We start from the raw sequence: 24494 nt of genomic DNA, 5'->3' as shown, positions 1-24494 counted from the left end.
GGTAGCAAATAAACATCACTATTTGCAACCATGATAGATTTATTAGCAGGCTAATATCAGTGATCAATTTGCTCACCATTCATTTAGAAAGGTCAGTCACAGGAGTGTTTATAACAGCAGGAGAGAGAAACAATTGAGGTGCTTGTATTGCAAATGTTAAGACTGCTTAGGATAGGACAAGGGAACGGTAGTTAATCTCATAATTCTGTTTTATTGGCAGACACAAAGAGACGGCAATATAAAACCTTATTTTACAGAAATATTATATTATCTCTGTATCATAGTCTAACTTTCAGCTTTGTGCTGTGAGGTAGCAATGTTTTGGTGCAGAACGCTTACGGGTTTTTTTGTTTTGTTTTTGCCATTTTCATCATTCTGCTTCTCCGACCATCCCCGCTCACAACACCAGGTGTTCGCACAGGCCCACACAGGTGGACAGTTCTCTCATTCAGAAATGATGAAGGGTTAGGACGTTCAGACACGTAGGGGATCAGGACTGGCTGCGCATTTTCGGAAAGGTACCATAATTATTAGTCACAGAAATTATGCGAGTAGCATATTTAACATTCGCTTTTGTAGGGAATCAATTTACTCAATAAATCCAAGTAGATAATTAGGATTTTGCAGAAATAAATAAAAACCTCTATGTAGCCCTGGCTGGTTTGGCTCAGCGGTCAGAGCATCGGCCGGCGGACCAGAGAGACCCGGGTTCGGTTCCCGCTATGGGCACGTACCTCAGTTGCAGTTTGTCCCTGGCCCTGGTTGGGGTTGTGTGGGTGGCAACCAGTTGATGTGTCTCTCTCACATTGATGTTTCTTTCTCTCTCTTCCTCCCTCCCTCTCTCCCATTCTATCTGAAGATAAATGCAAAAAAAAAAAAAAAAAATGTCCTCAGGTGAGGATAAAAACAAACAAACAAAAACCTCCATGTGTTTTGGATGCTTGCAAATGTGAAGCCCAGTGTTCCCAGATCCAGATATTTTCTGTTCAGCGTTATGGGTATTTGGAAAACAAAACTTTATTTTCAAACTGTAACGAAAGATGTTATTGTAATACAAACATTTCTGCATTTTGTTTTCCCCTTAGAACTGAGTCTTGTTAGAGAAAATATGAGCTTATGCAATTTATATTTAGAGAAAAGTGAGCGCCAAGTGGGTTGGGACAAAGCCCAGGAGTCCATATGAAAGTATTTAAACTCTCTGAAAGCAAGAGACAAGAAGTAGAAGAAGGGCAAGAAATTCGGTGCACTCAGTTTGACAGTATGTAAATATGGTGTACATTCTCTTTCTGTTGTGATTACTTAAAGCCAGCTAGTAGACAGGAGCTATAAAAACAGCTGGCCAAGACAACTTCTTTCTTTTTTCTTTAATTTCTTTTTCCTTTATTGATTTTAGAGGGAAAGGAAGGGAGAGGGAGAGAGAGAGAAACATCGATGAGTGAGAACATCGACTGGCCGCCTCCTGCACACCCCGCACTGGGGATCGGGCCCACAACCTGGGCATGTGCCCTGACCAGGAATCAAACTGGCGACCTCTTGGTGCATTGGTTGACACTCAACCACTGAGCCACACGGGCTGGGCACAACTTCTTTCTTGCACTTCTAAAATCTTGAACATCTTTAATGTCAGGATCCAGGATCTTGGTGAGCATGTACAAAAATTTATTAAAAGAGGAACACACGCCCAGCTGGTGTGGCTCAGTGGTTGAGCATGGACCCATGCACCAAGAGGTTGCCAGTTTGACTCCCGGTCAGGGCACATGCCCAGGTTGTGGGCCCGATCCCCAGTGGGAGGCATGCACGGGGCAGCCAATCCATGTTCTCTCTCATCGATGTTTCTATATCTCTCTCCCTCTCCCTTCCTCTCTCTCTAAAATCAATAAAGAAAAAATTAAAAAAAAAAAGAGGAACACACACACACTTTAGTGTTTTTCCTCTAATTTAATCAAGAATACTGTGCTATGAGTAGGCCTATAATTTATTATTTAGCAGATGGAAAAATAGGTCAGAGACATTAGGCCTCAAGCAGGATTTAGTTTGAAGGCCCATTTTGCTTATGTTAAAATCAACTGATTTCAGCTTGGCCTACAGTTACAGTGTGTTATCTTGGATAGGACCAGAGAAACAATCAATCTTAGCCCCCTCCCCCCCTTTTCTTTAACACTTTCATTCATCCTTTAGGCAAATTATGGGATGTCTACTGTGCCCTAGGCTCGTTAATAGATGTTAGGGGCTATAATGGTGAATTTAATCCCTCTGTCCTGAAAAATCTCGTAACGCAGGACAGTGCCTCTCAAACTTGAATGTCTGCACAGATCACCTGGGAAATCTGTTAAAATGCAGACTTTATTTATTTAATTTAATTTTTTTTTTCCTGCCACAGGGAAGGGGACTTCTTCCTGTCAGTGGAGGTGTTCACAGTTTCTTCAGCCACTCTAGGCTTCAGCCCTGGGGTCCTGGGGGTGGCGGGGCACGCCGGGCATGTTCCCATCATCTCGGGCGGGCACGGGGTAGTTGCAGGGTGTGACCTGGTTGATCGTGGTGGCATGCCTGGTGTAGGGGCTGCAGGCGGGCAGAATTCCAGCGAGGCTCCCGATGGTGAAGGAGGCGACCGACACCGGCTCCTTGGCCCATGTGTTCCTGAGGAAGGCAGCGAGCCTGCCTTTATGGGGGCACCGCCGGGCTCGCCCCTCGTCCCGCGCGCCAGCGGTACCTGAACTTACTCCCGGCCATCTATTTATTTATTTTTGTTATTGATTTTAGAGAGGGAAGAAGGGAGAGGGGGAGAGAGAGAGAAACATTGATGAGAGAGAACATCGACTGGCTGCCTCCTGCACGCCCCCCACTGGGGATCGGGCCCACAACCTGGGCATGTGTCCTGACCGGGAATCGAACCGGCGACCTCTTGGTGCATGGCATGATGCTCAACCACTGAGCCACACTGGCCGGGCTATTTATTTATTTTTTAATAGGAGAAAATTAAGATGTGTGTTGTTGTTTTTTTGTTTGTTTGTTTGTTTGTTTTTTATCCTCACCTGAGGACACTTTTCCACCTTTTGTTCAGATAGAGTGGGAGGGAGAGAGGAAGAGAGAGAGGGGGAAACATCGACGTGAAAGGGACACATCGAGTGGCTGCCACCCACACGACCAACCAGAGCCGGGGACAAACTGCAAACTGATTCCTTAGCGGGAACCGAACCCGGGTCTCTCTGGACCACAGGCCGATGCTCTAACCGCTGAGCCAAATGGGCCAGGGCAAGATGTGTGTTTTTTTAAGCTTTATTTTTATTGTTGACACTATTACAAATGATCCTATTCTTTCCACCCAGCCCCTGACCCCCTTCCCTCTGGTCATCTTTCATCTATAATCCTGTCGGTCTAGGGTGGGGCCTGAGATTCTGCATTTCTAACAAGCTCCTAGGTGATACCCACACTGCTGGCCCGCAGACCACACTGAGACTCAAGGGTCAGGAGGGTGAATATGTGAGAAACAGGCGTGAAGAGACCAAGTGGTCTGTCCAGTTATCTCACAATCAACTAATGACAGAGCCCAGATTCCTGACTCTTAGCTCAGTGGCCCTTCTGGTCCTTCACACCACTCTAAAGATCAGAGTTTATTTATAATTTGGCGTAGGTGTCACCCACACAAGTGAAGTGCTTATAATCACTGGACTTGAATGTAGATCATTTCTGTTTGCATTAGAAAATGTATTGGAGCCCTGGCCGGTTTGGCTCAGCGGTTAGAGCGTCGGCCTGCGGTCCAGAGAGACCCGGGTTCGGTTCCCGCTAAGGGCACGTACTTCGGTTGCAGTTTGTCCCCGGCCCTGGTTGGTCGTGCGGGTGGCAGCCACTCGATGTGTCCCTTTCACGTCGATGTTTCTCTCTCTCTCTCTCTCTCCCTACCACTCTATCTGTACAAAAATTGGAAAAATGTCCTCGGGTGAGGATAAAAAAAAAAAAAAAAAAAAAAAGAAAATGTATTGGAAAGAGTGTGCTTGGAAATGTGTCCTTTCAACAGAAATTCCAGGTCTCAGGCGAAAGATAGCCAAATCCACGAAGTGTCTCAACACAATCCATCACTGCACGTACACATTCATACAGGAAACATTTATCCACAGTCTGCTCTACGTATAGACAACAATCTTTCCTCACTTCTAATACTTTGCACAGTGCCAGGAATACAAAGAAATACCCAGTAAGTCCTTTTGGCTGAATGATAACACTGAAGTAGATGTTATGGAAGATCAAATGTACTGTCTGATCCTTCTCCTGGAGGAATTTGACATCTAGTTGTAGAAACAAGTTTTATTTTATTACTATTTAATTTTTTTTTTCTTTATTGATTTCAGAGAGAGAGGAAGGGAGAGGGAGAGAGATAGAAACATCGATGAGAGAAAACATCGATTGGCTGCCTCCTGCGTGCCCCCCACTGGGGATCAGGCCTACAACCCGGGCATGTGCCCTGACCGGGAATCGAACCAGTGATCTCTTGGTGCATGGGTCGATGCTCAACCACTGAGCCACACCAGCCAGGCAACAAGCTTTATTTTTTAGATCATCCTCAGAGAATAATTCCTACATATGAGCAAGATTATGATCTTGTGATATAAACTATTAATAAGTGCTGGAGGAATTTAAAGTTGTGGAAAGTTAAGTGCAGACTAGGACTCACCAGAAGTCTTGATAAAGTCCATGAACATTGCGCAGAAGGATAGAGAGATTGGAGGGTTTGGGGATTAATCTGGGAGGCACTGTGAGAATATCTGAAGTAGGAGGAGCTCATGTGTGAAGGTGCAGAGGTCACATTGATGATGAGTTTAGTTGATGCTCGTAGATTGACCTGGTATAGAGGAATTTGGAGTGTGGTGTCCTAAAGTTAAGAGAAATGGTTATATTGATGTAGGATCAACATCTCTAAGAAATGATCTTTATAAACACACAATAAAAATATATAACATAGGCCTAGCCAGTGTGGCTCAGTGGATTGAGAGGACTAAGAGGTCCTGGTTCGATTCCTGATCTCACATCAATGTTTCTCTCTCTCTCTCTCTCTCCCTCTCTCTCTAAAAAGTCAATAAAAACATATTTAAAAAATATATATAAAACACAGAAGTTTTTACTTTCTTCTGACTTCTTATATAAATATCTTAATGTTAGCATATCATCATTGCCCTATCATCACTTAATTTATTTTGTTAGGAGTCTAGACATATCTCACATTAAGATATAGAAATTAACATGAGCTATATTGGAAGTTAAAGATATTTCTATGTTTTATTGACTTCTGAGAGTGTGATGTGGGGGCTAAAAATATACTTTCCCTCCCACCTTCTAAGTTCTTCTATCTGGGCTAATCATCACATTAACAGAGATAGATTAGCCAGAGAAAATCAAGTTTTAATACATGGGCAGGGGGAATTCACAGAAGCATGAAAATTCCAGAAACAGTGCGCTGAAATTGGGTGTTTACGTTATTTTGGACCAAAGAGAAAGGAGGGGTAGGGGTCTGAGATTTCAAAAGTGAGAATGGTCTGGCCAGTGTGGCTCAGTGGTTGAGCGTTGACCCATGCACCAAGAGGTCGCCGGTTCGATTTCCAGTCAGGGCACATGCCCAGGTTGAGGGCCCGATCCCCAGTGGGGGGCATGCAGGAGGCGGCCAGTCAATGTTTTCTCTCATCGATGTCTCTATCCCTCTCTCCTTTTCTCTTTCTCTCTCTCTAAAAACATTATTAAAGGAAAAAAAATTTTTTTTTTTTTTATCCTCACCTGAGGACATTTTTCTATTTTTTGTTCAGGTAGAGTGGGAGGGGGAGAGAGGAAGAGAGAGAGAAACATCGATGTGAAAGGGACACATCGAGTGGCTGCCACCCGCACGACCAACCAGGGCCGGGGACAAACTGCAACCGAGGTACATGCCCTTAGCGGGAACTGAACCCGGGTCTCTCGGGACCACAGGCCGACGCTCTAACCGCTGAGCCAAACCGGCCAGGGCGGAAAAAAATTTTTTTAAAGCAAAGGTGAGAGTGGGCGCTTTGCAGGTCATCGAGGAGGAGCAGAACACATGAGGCAGGAACCTGTTTGCTAGACAACCCAGAAACAATGAGATCCAGGGGAGGAGGGACGTAGAATTTAGTCACCAGGCTCTGGCTAGGAGTCTTCTGTCTCATGCTGAGATGATTATGCTGAGGTTCTCTTCCTGAAGCAGATTTTCCCTTCTGGATCTCTTAGGAAGGAAAGGGGAGCGTCAAAGGTTCTTTCTGAGTCTTTTCTTCATGACCAGGTTAAAAATCAATATCCCAAAACGCAAAACTCTTGGTTCCCCTTCGAGGCTTTAAGTCAGCTCTCTAATATTCAGCTACCTAGCTATTTTTTTTTTTAAATCTTTATTGTTGAATGTATTACAGATGTTCCACATTTTTCCCCCATTGACTTCCTCCTCCCCATTCCCGCCCCCCTCCCGCCTTTTCCCACACTATTGTCTGTGCCCATTGGTTATGCATATAAGTTCTTTGGTTTATTTCTTCCCACCCCCCAACTCCTTTCCCTTTGAGGTTTGTCAGTCTAGCAATGAATTTGTACTTCTTAATCCCTTCACCTTTTTCACCCCTTCTCCCAACCCCCCTCCCAACCAACAAAATGTTCTCTGTATCTATGAGAATGTTTCTGTTCTACCTGTTCATTTTGTTTGTAGATTCCATTGTTGATAGATATGTATTCATTGCCATTTTGTTTGTTCATATATTTTATCTTTTTCTTCAAAAAGACCCTTCATCATTTCATATAATAATGGTTAGGTGGTGATGAACTCCTTTAACTTTTTCTTGTCTGGGAAAGTCTTTATACGGCCATCGATTTTAAATGACAGCTTTGCAGGATAGAGTAATCTTGGTTGTAGGTTCTTGGTTTTCATCACTCTGAATATTTCTTGCCACTCCCTTCTGGCCTGCAAAGTTTCTTTTGAGAAATCAGCTGACAGCCTTATGGGAACTCCCTTGTAGGTAACTAGCTGCCTTTCTCTTGCTGCTTTTAAGATTTTCTCTTTGTCTTGAACCTTTTGCATTTTGATGATGATGTGTCTTGGTGTGGGCCTCTTGGGGTTCATCTTGTTTGGGACTCTGTGCTTCCTGGACTTGTATGTTTGTTTCCTTCACCAAGTTAGGAAAGTTTTCTGCCATTATTGTTTCAAACAGGTTTTCGATTTCTTGTTCTCGCTCTTCTCCTTCTGGCACCCCCAAGATGCGAATGTTGGCACGCTTGAAGTTGTCCCAGAGGCTTACACCATCCTCATTTTTTTTTTCTTTTTGCTGTTCTAATTGGGCATTTTTTCCTCCCTTATATTCCAAATCAATGGTTTGCTTCTTGGCTTTACCTACTCTACTATTGAATCTGTGTAAATTATTCTTCATTTAGTTAGTGCCTCCTTAATTTTTGACTGGTCCTTTTTTATGCTCTTGAGGCCCTCAGTAAGTTCATTGAGCATCCTTATAAGCAGTATTTTGAACTCAGCATCTGTTAGGTTGCTTATCTCCATTTCGCTTAGTTCTTTTCCTGGGGTTTTGTTCTGTTCTTTCATTTGGGACCTGTTTCTTTGTCTCCTTATTTTGGCTGCCTCCCTGTGTTTGTTTCTGTGTATTACTTAATGAGCGGTATGGGGCTAGCTGAGACCCGATGCTGCTCGTTTGAAAGAATTTAGGAAAAACCTGAAGCAGGATCCAAGACAGGCCAATCCTATGGTTAAGCAAGTGGCAACAGCTTGGGTGGGCCTGAAAGCTGGGTGGGGCGGGGCCTCAGGGAGTCAGCAGGGCGGGGCTACCAGTGTGAGCCAGGTTGCTGGGGTCCCAGATATGGGGACTGTCTGCCGCCCCCGGGAAGGGCTCACCAAAGGAACAAAGGCCTCTGACAGCATGTGTGTCCCGGAGAAAGCCCCCTCTCCAGCCCTCGCTCCAGTGCCAAACAGCTCAGTTCTTCCCTGTGTGTCTCTGGCGCCCCTCGAGCTGCCTCCCCTCCGAGCTCAGAGGGAGAGAGTCCGATAAGTCCGTGCGCGGGCCCTTTAAGGAGCTGCCTGGGGCTCCAGCCCCTCAGCCTCCCTGAGCCTCAGTTCCCGCTGGTTTTCCAGCCAGAAGTGATGGGGATTCTCTTCCTGACACTGGAACCCTGAGCGGGGCGCCTGGTGTGGGACGGGGACCCCTCAGTCCTCAGGAAGGACCTTCCCAGCCGAGGTGTCCTCCTGATTTTTATCCGCCACCCGTGGGTGTGGGCCCAGCCCGTCCCCTCCCCCTCCTGCCAGTCTCCTGTGGCTGCTGCTGTCATCCCGTGGCTGTAGGACTGCCGTTCAGCTGATGTCAGGCGGTTCTGAATGATGGTGGTTCTGTAGTTTAGTTGTAACTTTGATGTGGTTGTGTGAGGACGCGATACCGCGTTTATCTACCCATCATCTTGACCGGAAGTCGCTTTTTTAAAAAATCGTCACCCGAGGATATTTTTTCATTTATTTTCAGACACAGTGGGAGGGAGAGAGAGAGAGAGAAGCATCGATGTGAGAGACACATCAACTGGTTGCCTCCCGCGACCACACCAGGGCCGGGGACGACCGCAACCGAGGTCCGTGCCCTTGACCAGAATCAAACTCCAGACTCTTTGGTCTGCGGACCAACGTCTACCGCTGAGCCAAACTGGCCAGGGCTATCTAGCTTTTTTTGATAAGAAAATAATCTTTAAAATGCATAGCATTTACCAACACTGGCTTGTAATACATTAGAAGACAGTGACAGCTATTTGGTGCAATCTCAGATTTACACCTCCTCTGAGAGTAAATGCATTGAACTTTCTATATATTATTTCTACACCATGTCTCAAGTTACTACTGAACACTTAATGATGGAAGGATAATCAACAGAGATTTACATTTTATTGTGAAAGTTTTTACCATAAATCTCTGCACATTTCCATTTAACATGTATTTGGCCCATGGATGACTTGGAAGATTATAAGCAAGAGGAATGAGAGAAGATAAGTCACTTGGCCAGTGTAAGTTGAGGCAAAAGTAACCCATTGATAATAGTTGATGTCTTCTTAAATTCCTGAATGCACTTTTCTGAATTTGTCATAAACTTGACTCAAATATTTTTAATCTTTAAGAATAATTCCTTGGACCACGCCGGTGTGGCTCAGTGGTTGAGCATTGACCCATGAACCAAGAAGTCGTGGGTTTGATTCCCAGTCAGGGCACATGCCCAGGTTGTGGGCCCGATCCCCAGTGGGGGACATGCAGGAGGCGGCCAATCGATGTTTTTATCTCTTTCTTCCTCTCTCTAAAATCAATAAAAAATAATAATAATAATAAAAAAAGAATAATTACTTGGACTTCTCCATACTGCCTTCTTTAACTTTCAATATATACATATTCTATTTTCTGCTGCAAGTGCGTTTTTAAATCATTCTGAACAAGATGCTAATTTCTTAGAACATGTGGAAATTTAGTTTTATTCCATCCAAAGTGGCAGCTGAGAAACTACTCTTTGCCGTCACTGTCAAGAGTACGTCATACATTATAGAACAGATTGTCTTGCTTGTGTAGAGACTGTTGGTCCTACAATATAGAACAGATTGTCTTGCTTGTGTAGAGACTGTTGGTCCTAAAATATAGAACAGATTGTCTTGCTTGTGTAGAGACTGTTGGTCCTACAATATAGAACAGATTGTCTTGCTTGTGTAGAGACTGTTGGTCATACAAGGCTCAGACCATTCTATTTCTTTGTATCTTCCTCTACTGCGGAAGTTAGTGCCTATCTATCTATCTCCATGTCCTCACTCTGAGCCTAAGATAGACAGAGGTCCCTTGGGTCCGTCCACCCTTTGTTTTCTTCCTTTAACTCTTGTTAGTTTCGCTTCTGTGTCTGGCAGTTGCTGGGGAAACCTCCTTTTTGACCTTCCCTGGCAGGCCCTGAGATAATTCTGGGAAGCTTTTCTAACTTGTCCTCCTAACCCCCTAGTGCTTTCTTTCCTTTGCAGATGTTTGGCTGTGCTTTCCAGAACCATAAATGTATTTCAGATAAGCCACTGTCGTTTACAGCAGCTGCAGCCTTTCCATGTGAAGGTTCCAAACAAGTTTTAACAGCTGCTCAGGAGGCTGGCAAAAAGCCTTGATTACTAATTCCGGGCGAAACTGCCTTTCACAATGGGACATTCTATAATATTTGATACCGTCTTGAAAGCGCATGATTTCTACCTTGTGTTATTACTGCTTGTATCAGACTCGTTCCCCGCTTTAGAAAGATCCTATGACTGTACTTTCCTAAATGGGCTTGATTTTATTTCAAGCTCGGGGTTCCCAAGGTAATAAGGAAGTTAGGATGAAGAAACGAGCAAGAGTGGTGGCAATGGGGTCAAGCGAGTCGATGCATAAATAAACTGTACCTGCTGGCAACATTGTAAAGGTGAAAGTTTGTAGAAATAGGTGGAAGGGAGCTGCTTGGGTAAAATCTGGGCCGATGCAGATGTTCTTTTTTTTTTTTTTTTTTTTTTTTATCCTCACCCGAGGACATTTTTCCATTTTTTGTACAGATAGAGTGGGATGAGAGAGAGGAAGGGAGAGAGAGAGAGAGAAACATTGATGTGAAGGGACACATCGAGTGGCTGCCACCCGCACAACCAACCAGGGCCGGGAACAAACTGCAACCGAAGTACGTGCCCTTAGCGGGAACCGAACCCGGGTCTCTCCGGACCGCCGCAGGCCGACGCTCTAACCGCTGAGCCAAACTGGCCAGGGCCTGATGCAGATGTTCTTAGTGTGTTTCCGGTGTCCTGGGATCAGGGGCTGCTCAGCCCGTTTGGTGTGAGATGACGAAGACGTGGGATGTGATGTGAATGAGGAAATCGCTGGAAACAGCATCTCAACTCCAACTACTAGAGGTTGCTTTACAAGTCACGTTTGATCTGCTGGTGTCCCCAGATTATGTCTCAGTTATCAAACAAAATGTTTTTAATGCTCTAACCAGAGACTGAGCAGTAGTTTACTGTTTTCTGCCTCACAAATTGTCAACGAAGAGTTATTGATGGATTTCTTATTTAGAGATGTTTAGACCACAAATAATAACACATTACTAAATTGAACAGTTGATGGGAAAACACATATGGAATTTCAACGTATTTTTGTTGTTTTTCATCAGTGTATTTAGCCTTCACTGCAATTAGTTATATCATTGATTTTTTTAAGTATATCCTAATGTATCCCTGATTTTTAAAAAGTCTTAATAAACTAACCCTGGCCAGTTTGGCTCCGTGGTTGGACCCATGTTTTTATCTCTGGAGCGTTGGCCCGCTGACCAGAAAGTCCCAGGTTCGGTTCCCACTAAGGGCACGTACTTCAGTTGCAGTTTCTCCCCGGCCCCAGTTGGGGTCGTGTGGTGGCAGCCACTCGATGTGGCTCTCTCACATCGATGTTTCTCTCTCTCTCTCTCCTCTCTCTCCCTCTCCCTCCCACTCTGTCTGAAGATAAATGTAAAAATATCCTCGGGTGAGGATTAAAAAACAATAAATAAATAAAAATTAAAATCTTATTAAACTAGAAATTGAAAATAATTCAATAATTTGATAAATAAATGTCAACCTCATATTTAACAGTAAAACATTAGAGCATTATTTTCTAAATATACTCGTATTAGCATATTCATTCTATAGTATGTTAACAGGCTTATGGTGATAAAGGGTTTCCTGGTGGTTGCCACCCACACGACCCCAAACGGCGCTGGGGACAAACTGCAACTGAGGTCTGTGCCCTTAGTGGGAACCGAACCCGGAACTCTCTGGTCCACAGGCCGACACTCTAACCTCTGAGCCAAACTGGCCAGGGCTAAACTAATTTTTCTTTAAATGCATGACTTCTCAGAACCTTTGATACGGTCATGTTCACTGGGTCTTTCTAAGAGGAATATATGATTTGGTGGCATCCTAAGTCTATTTGAACACAGAAATCTTTTCCTAGAGCATCTCCAGGGAGCAGGGCTCTGAGGAATACGCCTTGACAAAGACTGTCACAGGGTTCAGCAGACAAGCAGTATGTGCTAACCTCCGCTCAGCACGTCGCAGGCAGCGATGTGGTTAGATTTCACTGTGCACAAGAATCAGCTGAAGGTGGTTGTCAAAATTCAGATTCCTGTGCTCTGCTCTGATTCAGCACATGTAGCCTGAGTGGCGGGTTCAACCGCGGAGCCAAACTGGCCAGGGTTAGTTTATTAAGACTTTTTAAAAATCAGGGATAAATTAGGATATACTTAAAAAAATCAATGATATAACCTCAGTTGCGGTTCATCCCCGGCCCCGGTTGGGGTCATGCGGGTGGCAACCAGTCGACGTGTCTCTCTCACAGCGATGTTTCTCTCTCTCTCTCTTCCTCCCTCTCTCCCTCCTGCTCTATCTGAAGATAAATGGAAAAATATCCTCAGTGAGGATTAAAAAAAAAAAAGATAGCCTACAATTCCCAGGCATCTTCAGAAGCACTCAGGGATGCGGACAGCTCCAGATACATAGTAGTTCAGGGAGGGGCTCGGATGAGGAACAGAAGTGGTGGAAATTGTACTGTCTCCAAGACACCCTTTCCCACCTCACTGAGTTTTGCTAATCTCTGAACCTCGTTTGCTTGTTTGTTGGTGATCATTTAATTCCTCTTTGATTAATTTTCACACCTGAATGGGTCTGACTCAGCAACGGCACTTTACCGGTTACTGACTGAATGGGTTAGTTCTTCCTACCAGGTAGGCATACCACCTGGGACTTCCACCGAAGCATTTTTTTAAAAACTTTTATTTATTTATTTAGAGAGGAATGGAGAAGGGAGAGAGAGATAGAAACATCGATGACAGAGAACATCGATGGGCCGCCTCCTGCATGCCCCCCACTGGGGATCAGGCCCACAACCTGGGCATGTGCCCTGCCCGGGAATCGAACTGGGATCTCTTGGTGCCTGGGTCGATGCTCAACCACTGAGCCACACCGGCCGGGCAGAAGCCTTTTTTTTTAATCATTCTGAAAATGAAAATGAATATGATGCTCCTCAGTTATTTCAATCATCACCACTTCTTTTCAATCTTCGGCTAGATCTTCAATCTTCAGCACACCTTGCTGGCTCCCTTGTTCGCCTTTGGTGCTGCAATTTTTGTCAAGATGCCAGATATCTGCCATGATAGACATATACTGGTCGGTGGATTGTGGTCATAATGTTTGATAATGGAGGAGGATTCCATTTAAGTCTTTCAGAGATGTTAGACTTGACTCCTTTCTAGTGTGAGACCTGTTTCCGGAGAAAAGAAAGGAAAGGATATTGCTTTTAGTTATGATTCATGAATGTCAGGATTTAAGTGTTTTAAGGGCTTTGTGGGAGCGGAAGAGGCAGTGGAAACAGGAAGCCAGGCTGCCATGAGCACACACATAACAAGTAATTAATTGACTACAGACGTGAGGGAACCTACGGAGAACATTAGAAAAATACTATTGTGCATGAAATGTATTAACATTAATATTGTGAACAGCTGGGTGGCTGGAAGTTTGATAACGAAGCGAGTCATTTTAATTTGATCTAAGCTTCAGCTTTTAATTGAATTTATAAGAACATGGGGAAAATTAACAGGCAGCTTCTGGCGAGTCAAAAACAATATTTTGGCTCGGAGTCGAAGCTTCTCTCTAAATTTGGGGAATCTGGCTCTGGATAAAGATGGAACAAAGGAAAATCAGGCTAGAATACCAAGGACAGCAGATCAAGGTCTCTGATTTGAAAGAAATGCGGATTGTTGTTGTTTGTCAGAAATGTAATTAGTCCTATCTGACGGTGACTAACAAGTCAGCTCTAATGATCGGATCATGGGTTGAATCAGCTACATAACTTTTTCCTCCGCAAAGAGTCACGAATATCGTGTACAACCATTGTTCAAAGTCCTTCCAAGAGGAGCCGTATGCTGAGGCCAACGATGCATCTTCTTGGTTAATAGACCCCTGAAGAACTGGGCAAGAGACCTTTTTTCCCTAAATAATGGGACCCTGTGTCTTTTGACTAGGGCTGGAGAAGACGTATGTGTTCAAAATTGCTGTTTCCTACAAGAAATAGAAAAGATCATCCGTTTTCTTTTCCTGAAAAGGTGCCCTGAGCAATCACATTTGGTATCGCAATAACCTCGATGTATAATCCAACCTGTCACTGTTTTGCATCCTCAGAGGAAATGCTTTATCATCTTACTCCACCATTCATTAGAACAATGCCAGGCAAAGCGGGCTATTCCGTGGCCGAAGGTATGAATCACACGCTGCAGAAGGGAGTGGCGGCGCCCGGAGATGAAGTATAGTTTTTTCTTCCCCCTGCAGCGGTGATGTATCTCTTCTGCCCCAGTTTTCTCTTAGAAAAGAAAAGATTCCGTTGTTTTCACCCAGTTCCCAAGACACATCCAGCTGAAAGTTGACCTTTTCAAAAACTGGTGGGTCAGATTTTCTCAACGAAGGTCCAAGTCAGCTCAAGAGTCATCCACTTCAAGGAGTTTTCCCCAATTATACTTATCCCGGCTCATCTCTATTTGCATTCTTTAACATCTTATGTGCACGTTGAATGCATTGTCAGACATTTCTTTTTTTTTTCCCAGACATTTCTTTTTAATCCTCACCCGAGGATATGTTTCTATTGATTTGAGAGAGAGAGAGAGAGAGAGAGAGAGAGAGAGAGAGAGAGAGAAACACATCGATGTGAGAGAGAAATATCAATTAGTTGCCTTCCTTGGGCACCCCGACTGGGGATACAACCTGTAACATTTTTTTAAATTTTTTTTCTTTTTATTGATTTTAGACAGAGAGAAAGGGAGAGGGAGAGAGAGATAGAAACATCGATGAGAGAGAACATCGATGGGCCGCCTCCTGCATGCCCCCCACTGGGGATCGGGCCCACAACCTGGGCATGTGCCCTGACCAGGAATCGAACTGGCAACCTCTTGGGGCATGGGTCGATGCTCAACCACTGAGCCACACCAGCCTGGCACAACCTGTAATATTTTGTACCATAGGACGCTCTAACCAACTTAGCCAGCAGGCCAGGGCCACGACCAGACTTATTTTTATTATTTTCTTTTGCGTGTGCCTATCCTAGATGTCATTCTAAATAAATGTATGTGGGCCAGGAATTCTCTCTCTTTTAAGTTTTGCATCTCCTGTAGTGTCTAGAAAACTTCTATGCACACTCTGGAAACCTAATAGAAATGATTAGTTTAACGTGTTCATACAGGTCTTTGGCTAACCTCTATATTGGCAATGGGTACTTGAAAAACTATCTATTTAGCATCTAATAAAAAGTGTGGAAGTCCCCCTGGCTGGTTTGGCTCAGCGGTTAGAGCGTCGGCCCGTGGTCCAGAGAGACCCGGGTTTGGTTCCCGCTAAGGGCACGTACCTCGGTTGCAGTTTGTCCCCGGCTCCAGTTGGGGTTGTGCAGGAGGCAGCCACTCGATGTGTCTGTCCCTTTCACGTCGATGTTTCTCTCTCTTCTTCTCTCTCCCTCCCACTCTGTCTGAACAAAAATGGAGAAATGTCCTCTGGTGAGAATAAAAAAAAAAAGTGTGGAAGTCCTTTTTGTTATCTTTCCTTGGTAGAGACATTATATAGGTGCTCTGTGACTTGTATACTTTGGTATTGTTATTATGTAAATCATAGGTTGCAACTGATAGATTGATACATGAAGATAAGAATATCTTTTTAACACCTCTCCAAACAGGACATACAAATGGCTAAGAGACATATGAAGAAATGCTCAACATCACTAATCATCAGAGAGATGCAAATTAAAACAACAATGAAGTATCACCTCACACCTGTCAGAATGGCCGCCATCAACAAATCATCAAACAGCAAGTGTTGGCGAAGGTGTGGAGAAAAGGGGACTCTAGTACACTGCTGGTGGGAATGCAGACTGGTGCAGCCACTATGGAAAACAATATGGTGTTTCCTCAAAAAATTAAAAATGGAACTGCCATTTGACCCAGTGATCCCACTTCTTGGAATATACCCTAAGAAGCTTGAAACACCAATCAGAAAGAATATATGTACCCCCATGTTTGTAGCAGCACTATTTACAATAGCTAAGATCTGGAAACAGCCCAAGTGTCCATCAGTAGATGAATGTATAACAAAGCTGTGGTACATATACACAATGGAGTACTGTGCAGCTGTAAGAAAGAAAGCTCTCTTACCCTTTGAGACAGAATGGAGGGACCTGGAAAGTATTATCCTAAGCAAAACAAGCAAAACAGAGAAAGACAAGTATCACATGATTTCACTTATTTGTGGAATATAATAAACATAACAGTCTGAGGAACAGGGTAGACCCAGAGACGTAGAAGTAGGGTACAGACTGACAGCCCTCAGAAGAGGGGGTGGGGGGAAGAGATAAACCACAGAACTTATGTGCATGTACATATAACCAATGGACATGGACAACAAAGCTGGGGTCGGGGTAAGGAGGATGGGGAGGAGGGTGTCAATGGGGTAAAAAGGAGAAACATCTGTAACAAAAATAAATTAATAAACAAATAATAAAATAAAATAGCTTTCATTCCCCCCCCAAAAAAGAATATCTTTTTATTTTTATTTTTTTTACTTTTTCAAAAGAATGAAATTTGTTGGGGTGACATTGGTTAATTAAATTCTATAGGTATCAAAAAAATCCTTTTTATTTTATTTTTTTTCTTATTATTATTTTTATAAATTTATCTTTATTGTTGAAAGTATTACAGATGTCCCTCCTTTTTTCCTCCATTGACACCCTCCTCCCTACACCCCCCTCCACTTCACTGCACTGTTGTCTGTGTCCATTGGTTATGCGTATATGCATATAAGTTCTTTGGTTTATCTCTTCCCGCCCCCCTCACCTCCCTTCCCTCTGATGTTTGTCACTGTTTACTATTTCCATGTCTCTGGATTTATTTTGTTCCTCCGCTTATTTTGTTCATTAGATTCCACAAATAAATGAGATCATGTGATATTTGTCTTCCTCTGATTGACTTATTTCACTTAACATAATACCCTCCAGGTCCCTCCATGTCGTCTCAAAGGATAAGAGATCTGTCTTTCTTACCGCTGCATAGTACTCCATTGTGTATATGTACCACAGCTTTTTATCCATTCATCTACTGTTGGACACTTGGGCTGTTTCCAGATCTCAGCTACTGTAAATAGTGCTGCTATGAACATAGGGGTACATATATTCTTTCTGATTGGTATTTCAGGCTTCTTAGGGTATATTCCTAGAAGTGGGATCACTGGGTCAAATGATGGTTCAATTTTTAATTTTTTGAGGTAACACCATAGTGTTTTCCATAGTGGCTGCACCAGTCTGCATTCCCACCAGCAGTGTATTAGAGTCCCCTGTTCTCCACACCCTCACCAACACTTGTTGTTTGATGATTTGTTGATGGCGGCCATTCTGACAGGTGTGAAGTGATACCTCATTGTTGTTTTAATTTGCATCTCTCTGATGATTAGTGATGTTGAGCATTTTTTCATATGTCTCTTGGTCATTCGTATGTCCCATTTGGAGAGGTGTCTATTTAGGTCCTCTGCCCATTTTTTTAATTGGCTTCTTTGTCTTCCTTTTGTTCAGTTGCATGAGTACTCTATATGTTTTGGAAATTAACCCCTTATCTGATATATCATTGGCCAATATCTTCTCCTGTATAGTGGGTTCACTTTTCATTCTGATGCTGGTTTCAGAGAATTTCTTTTTAAATAATCTTGAAAATGCATCAATGAAGGCTTCAAACCTTAAGAATATGATATCTTAAAGGATCATATTCTCAATGTGGAACATCTCTAACTTCAGAAGTTTTGATCAAACTGGCTCCACATTTTTTGAATAATTGGTGATGGTATGTGCTGATGTACATGAAGGGCTATCACAGCTGCTTCGGTTAATTGTGGTTGGTGGTACAGAGTAGAGGAGGCTGGCCAGTGTGGCTCAGGTGGTTAGGCATTCTCCCGTACACAAAAGGGTCGCTGGTTCGATTCCCGGTCGGGACATATGCCCAGGTTGTGGGCTTGATCCCCTGTGTGGGGCATGCAGGAGGCGGCTAATTGATGTTTCACTCATATCGGTGTTTCTCTCCCTTCCTCCCTCTCAAAAAATCTTTAACAAACAAAACAAGAAAAAAAAAAAAAGACTAGAGGAGGATACAGAAATATACAGCTGCTACTTCAGCCCTGGGATGAAAAGAACTTTGGACAATACAGTCAGCTGTTGATTATCTAAGTACAGAGATAATTCACACCCCAGGATGTATTTTCAATTTCATAACGGCCAGCTTTCCCTGGTCACCCCGTCTTTTCCCTCTATCAGTGTTGTGGTCTGTGGAAGCGACCACTTAGTGCGATGTCTGGATTCCATAAAACATAGCGAGCAAAGCAAATTTCTGGAGAAATAGCTGCATAGAATGCAAAACAAAACGCATCACGATAACAGTCATTGCAGGTTGCGGGTCAATGTGCTCGTGAGCTCATGAAGAACTGCGTTTGCCTGGTGCGAGTTCCTCTCATAGTTTAACAACCTTATTTGCATCCGCCTGCAGCCTTCCGTCGGGGGAGCTAATTGGTAATTCTTTGGGAAGAATAGTGAACGCTGGTCACTGTTACTATAAATATTGGCCAGATTGAATTTGGATCCCATGAGACGCTCCATATTTTCGATCTACTTCATCAGTGGCTGAACAGCGTGTAGAAAACAGGTCTTGAGAATTAATACAGCAATACTGATAGATTGAAAAGTCCTGAAAGTGTGTGCTGCTGCCCTGGCTGGTTTGGCTCAGCGGTTAGAGTGTTGGCCCGTGGACCAGAGAGACCCGGGTTCGGTTCCCGCTAAGGGCACGTACCTCGGTGGCAGTTTGTCCCCGGCCCTGGTTGGGGTTGTGCGGATGGCAGCCACTCGATGTGTCTCTCTCGCATGGATGTTTCTCTCTTTCCCTCTTGCTCTATCTGAAGATAAATGCAAAAGTGTCCTCCGGTCAGGATTAAAAAGAAAAAAGTAAGAAAGTGTGTGCTGCTGACTTCTCTGTTCTGGACCCTGTGTGGAATACACTCCAAGTAAAGCAAAAAATAACCCCATGGGGATTTGATCTGGAAGGACTGGGGAGAATGATGCTGACGTAGGCCCCTCCTCAATATGTTGATTAATCTTTTCAAAGTGCAGTTTTAATGGAGTGTCCTTAAGTCATGGTCGCTATCTGAGTAAAAATTTGTTGTTTTCTTCTTCTTTTTTTTTAATCCTCACCCGAGGATGTTTTTACATTTATCTTCAGACAGAGTGGGAGAAAGAGAGGGAGAGAGAGAGAGAAACATCGATGTGAGAGAGACACACCAACTGGTTGCCTCCCGCACGACCCCAACTGGAGCCGGGAGTGAACTGCAATCGCGGTGCGTGCCTTTGGCTGGAATCGAACCCAGGACTCTGTGGTCCGCAGACTGACGCTCTAACCACTGAGCCAAACCGGCCAGGGCTGAAAATTTGTTAAGAGCTAGACAACTGAGAATCGTTCCTTTTCAGACCGATGTTTTCCGTGCCCCTGTTAATTCTTTTTGTGTATTTGGTGTATTTGTCTTATCTCGTTACACACACTTTCAGGACTGAGAGCATAACTGTCTTATCTTTTGTATTCCCTAGAGGTTGTGTAAAGTGGTACACACATGCTGTGTACTTGATAAATACTATTTGCCTGACTAAATAACCTGACGGATCTGTGTTTCCTTCACGCACATGAATGTCTGTTTCACTCAAGACAGATAGTTGTCTTTCCTTAAAGAAATCAGAAGACGGAGGTCCCCACAACCCACTCTAGTTGTCACTTTCAATAGGAAGGGGTTTTTCCGGCACCTCCCTTCCAGTAGCATTTTCTCTTCTTTTTGTTCTGGGTTTCCTTTCTATCTTTTTCACTATGTTTGTCCTTCATCACACACACACACAAAATTCGGTCTCTAAAACACTTGCTTCAGTTTCTCGTTATCCTTTCAAAGATGCATACCTTGCCATCTAACATAAGGTAGCAATTTTATTTAAAAATAACTGGTTATTTATATTTTCTTTTCGGCAACTGTCTTTCAACATTTTAATGGCCTGTGACTGTGGGTAAGAATATGTAATGTGTAAGTTAACGAATGAGTGGATCTTGAATCTGACTGGTGAACATTAGTACAAGGTTTATGGAAGTGTCTGGCTGACCTTCTACCTTACAGAAATCCAAATGCTGCGGTATACTTTCTCCTTTGTTCTAATTTAAGTAGGAAAAAAGACTTCTTTACTGTTTCTGTTAACTCCGTGAGGGCAGCAACTATGGCTTTGATCTCCATTCTCCAGAACAGTGCTTAAAACATAATAGATCGCCCTGGCCGGTTTGGCTCAGCGGTTGGAGCGTCGGCCTGCGGTCCAGAGAGACCCGGGTTCGGTTCCCGCTAAGGGCACGTACCTCGGTTGCAGTTTGCCCCCGGCCCTGGTTGGTCGTGCGGGTGGCAGCCACTCGATGTGTCCCTTTCACATCGATGTTTCTCTCTCTCTCTCTCTCCCTCCCACTCTATCTGAACAAAAAATGGAAAAATGTCCTCTGGTGAGGATAAAGAAAAAAACAAAAACACATAGATCATCAATGAATGTTTTTTTGTTTGTTTGTTTGTTGTTATCCTCACCCGAGGACATTTTTTTCCATTTTTTGTTCAGATAGAGTGGGAGGGAGAGAGAGAGAGAAACATCGATGTGAAAGGGACACATCGAGTGGCTGCCACCCACACAACCCAAACAGGGCTGGGGCCAAACTGCAACCGAGGTACGTGCCCTTAGCAGGAACCGAACCCGGGTCTCTCTGGACCGCAGGCCAACCCTCCAACCGTTGAGCCAAACCGGCCAGGGCATCAGTGAATGTTTTTATTAGGAACCGTTGTGGGCAGCGGGAATGACACTGGGTGTTAGACCGGACCTGGATTCAGCAACCTCAGTACTTGAGTTCTGGCAAGGAAAGAATTCAGAGCCAACACTCAAACTATAAGAGAACATTTATTTAGAGAAGCACAGGGGTAGCCCTGGCCGGTTGGGTTCAGTGGTTAGAGCGTTGGCCCGCGGACCGGGGAGTCCCGGGTTCGATTCCTGTGAAAGGCATGTACCTTGGCTGTGGTTTGGTCCCTGGCTCTAGTGGGGTTGTGCCGGAGGCAACCAGTTGATGTGTCTCTCTCGCATCGATGTTTTTCTCTCTCTCTTCCCCCCTCTCTCCCTCCTGCTCTATCTGAAGATAAATGCAAAAACATATCCTCAGGTGAGGATAAAAAACAAAACAAAAACCCAAGCAGTAGCCAGCTGTCAAGGAGCCCGGGTGAAGCCATTCTTTGAGGTCAACCTCCTGGGGAACAGAGGAGACTAGAGAATGAACTCTGTTGGAGAAAACAGAATAAATGGCACAGGCGTACTGTTTGGCTCACTGCGGTGTCTTTCATGCCCAGAAAAGTTCCTAGCACACTTTAGGTGCTCAATGAGTGTTTGTTAAATACAATGATCTGCGGTAGTGGAGAGCCGGGAGCAAAGGAACTTTGGCATGGATCCAGGGTATTATCACATAGGGTCTCAGTTCTTATTTTGGGGGGAGAGTCATTGTCCAAGGCTGATGCTTGGAGACATTCACAGACAGCTACCCTGGAAGGAAGGACAGTCAGTTCCTTTTGTTTATCAATCTCGTAACCACTTAGGTTGTAATTTATGGGTTAAAGCTTAATAGTCAAAGATCCTGGGAGAAATTTTCTGATTTTGGTAATTGGATGGTTGTGTTTCTCTCTCTCTCTTTTTTTGATTTCAGAGAGAGAGAGGAAATGAGAGGAAGAGAGAGATAGAAACATTGATGAGAGAAAACATCTATTGGCCGCCTCCTGCATGCCCCCCACTGGGGATTGGGCCCACAACCTGGGCATGTGCCCTGACCGGGAATCGAACCGGCGACCTCTTGGTGCGTGGGTCCATGCTCAACCACTGAGCCACACCGGCTGGACTGTTGTGTTTCTCTTTAAGTTCCAGCTCAATTCATGGGGACTCAAGGGGATGAGCTGCATAAATAGGGGGCACAGAAATATCTATGATCTCAACTCTGTGTCATCGTGTATCTCCACTTGTTTCATTTATTCTAATGTGCACAATGGGTTAGAAGGGGTATCATTCACTGAAACAGGACAATGAGGAGAAAGATCAAGTGTTAGAGGGAAAATGACTCAGTTTGGACATGAGTCTGAGGTACCTGTTGGATACCCAAGTGGCAATATGTTGCTGCAATTGGGGTACACGGGTCTGAATCGGAAGTAAGAAAGACTGAGAAGGGTTAGCACACAGGTGGTAGTTGAAACCTCGGGAGAGGATAATAGCACTAGGGAGAATTTGTGGCAGGAGGAGAAACATAGCTCTTTGGATCTACTCCCCTGGTCACCTGCGAACACACCAGAAACCACCATGCCGAGTACCTGGGCGCCTGCACTGAGCGTGTGGCTTCAGGATAAAGTGTCCCACAAACTGCAGAGCATGGGGTTCCAGGTGATCTGAGAAGCAGTGTCCAAGGAAGCATCTCTGAGGGATCTCTTTGAGCAGAGTTTCAAAACCATCCACCTCATCATTTTGTAAATGAGGGAACCAGACGCAGAGGAATGAATGGACTGGTCTGGAGTAGAGTCAAGACTGGAATCTCCGTCTCCTAATTCCTAGCCAGACGTTGTTTAATACGCTGTCCCGCTGCTTGTGGACCTAAAATCAATCGCCCTTTAACAAAAGTCTCCGAGAATGTAGAATTTTACGTTTTATTTCTCCAACAACATTCACCCTTTCGTGAATCCTCTCTTGTCCTTCACATTTCTTATTTGTTAAAGGATAAAAGGAAATGTCTTTTCCTATCTACCTCACAAGTTTTAGATTAAATGAGAAAGTGCGACCTGCTTAGAGATCCTGGGGAGGAAGTTGTGTTCCACATTTGATATATTACTTGTAAAAAAACATAAAGGCTTTTACGGGGATGCCATCAAGCAGAACTGGGAAGGAAAAGCACTGAACTGCTTAAAAATGCTAAATCATTACGTGTTATCTTCAATAAGTTGTTTTTTACAACTTGGAATGATGTTTCTAAGATTCATCTGGTTGTGTAGCTGTAGTTGATTCCTTTTCACTGCTGTGTAATATTCCATTGTCTGACTAGACCACTATTTATTTATTGTAGTTTAGGGTTATACATATATGTGACAAAATTAGAGTATTTTATAAAAGCAAGGAACTGATGTTTATTTATTTTTAAAACAAATTTTATAAGGTTATATAAAAAATTTTTTTTAGAGAGAGAGTAGAAGGGGGAGAAAGAGAGGGAGAGAGAAAGAGAAACATCAGTGTGAGAGAGACACATTAATTGGTTGACTCCCGCACAATCCCGACCGAGGCCAGGGATCAAACCTGCAACCCAGGTATGTGCCCTTGACTGGAAGCAAATCTGTGACACTTTAGTCCACCAGCTGACGCTTTAACTGCTGAGCCAAACCCGCCAGGCAAGGAAATGATTTTTAAACAGCATACTAATGACCTCTTAAGGGGATACAGAAATTTGGGATTGAAAAGAAGCCCCCAGGCAGCTTTAATAGCAGTCACAATATTTTATTGCAGCGATTCTCTAAATGTTATCTCAAACTGCCAGCACCAGCATCATCTGGGATCTTGGTAGAAATTCACATTTTTGGGTCCTACCCAGGCCTATTGATCAGAAGCTTTGGGGATGCATTCAGCAATCCATGTTGCAACAAGCTCCCCGGGTGATTCTGAGGTCTGCTGTGGTCTGCGAACCACTGCTATAGTGTTAGGCTTTGTAACTAACATGTATGACATGTAAGCTTCTCTCTCTTTCTCTTTCTCACATGACATCATACAAAATAAAGCGAAATACCTGAGTAGTGGCTAACCGGACATGAAGAGCTGTGGGGATATGAGAACTATTTGAGAGCTATTCTTTTTTGCAGGCTATTGAGTCAGAAGGGCAAATGGGAGGAGGGAAGAAAAGGGGAAGACTGGAACCTTGGAATAATTCAGGGGGAAGGTGAAGGTGAGATAAGAGAGGATCCTTAAGACAACAGTTGAAAATACAGAGTACACTTCAAAGTATTTGCATATATGATGTGTGAGCATGTGCTTGTGTGTGCATACGTGCATGTGTGCTTGTGTGTGTGCACGTGCTTCTGTGTGCGTATGTGCTTTGTGTGCACGTGTGTGCACGTGTGCTTATGTGTGCTTGTGCGTACATGTTTGTGTGTACACGTGTGCGTGCATGTGTGCTTGTGCGTGCATGTGCCTGTGCGTGCACATGTGTGTGCTTGTGCATGTGCTTGTGTGTGTGTGTGCGTGTGTGCGCACACGTGCGCTTTAGAATGGTACCTTGCTTAGAAAGGTTAGCAAGTCCCATTGGTAGACAATTACCCCCCTCTCCACTTACTCCTGC

At 44.0% G+C, this 24494-nt stretch overlaps 1 protein-coding gene across 1 annotated transcript in view; it reads right to left on the bottom strand.

Annotated features, from left to right (window-relative positions):
- Positions 1-2412: 2412 nt before the first annotated feature.
- The window catches only part of LOC118636132 (NADH dehydrogenase [ubiquinone] 1 alpha subcomplex subunit 3-like), a 194926-nt gene continuing 172844 nt past the window's right edge, over positions 2413-24494 (bottom strand). Inside the window, 2 exon segments of the mRNA XM_036271173.1 lie at positions 2413-2447; positions 2450-2730. Of these exon segments, the coding sequence (XP_036127066.1) occupies positions 2413-2447; positions 2450-2730 (316 nt within the window).

The sequence above is a fragment of the Molossus molossus genome, unplaced genomic scaffold (genome assembly GCF_014108415.1).
Source record: "Molossus molossus isolate mMolMol1 unplaced genomic scaffold, mMolMol1.p scaffold_m16_p_2, whole genome shotgun sequence".
NCBI lineage: Eukaryota > Metazoa > Chordata > Mammalia > Chiroptera > Molossidae > Molossus > Molossus molossus.
The sequence above is the reverse complement of the archived record's forward strand: the minus strand, read 5'-3'. Positions and strand labels throughout refer to the sequence as shown.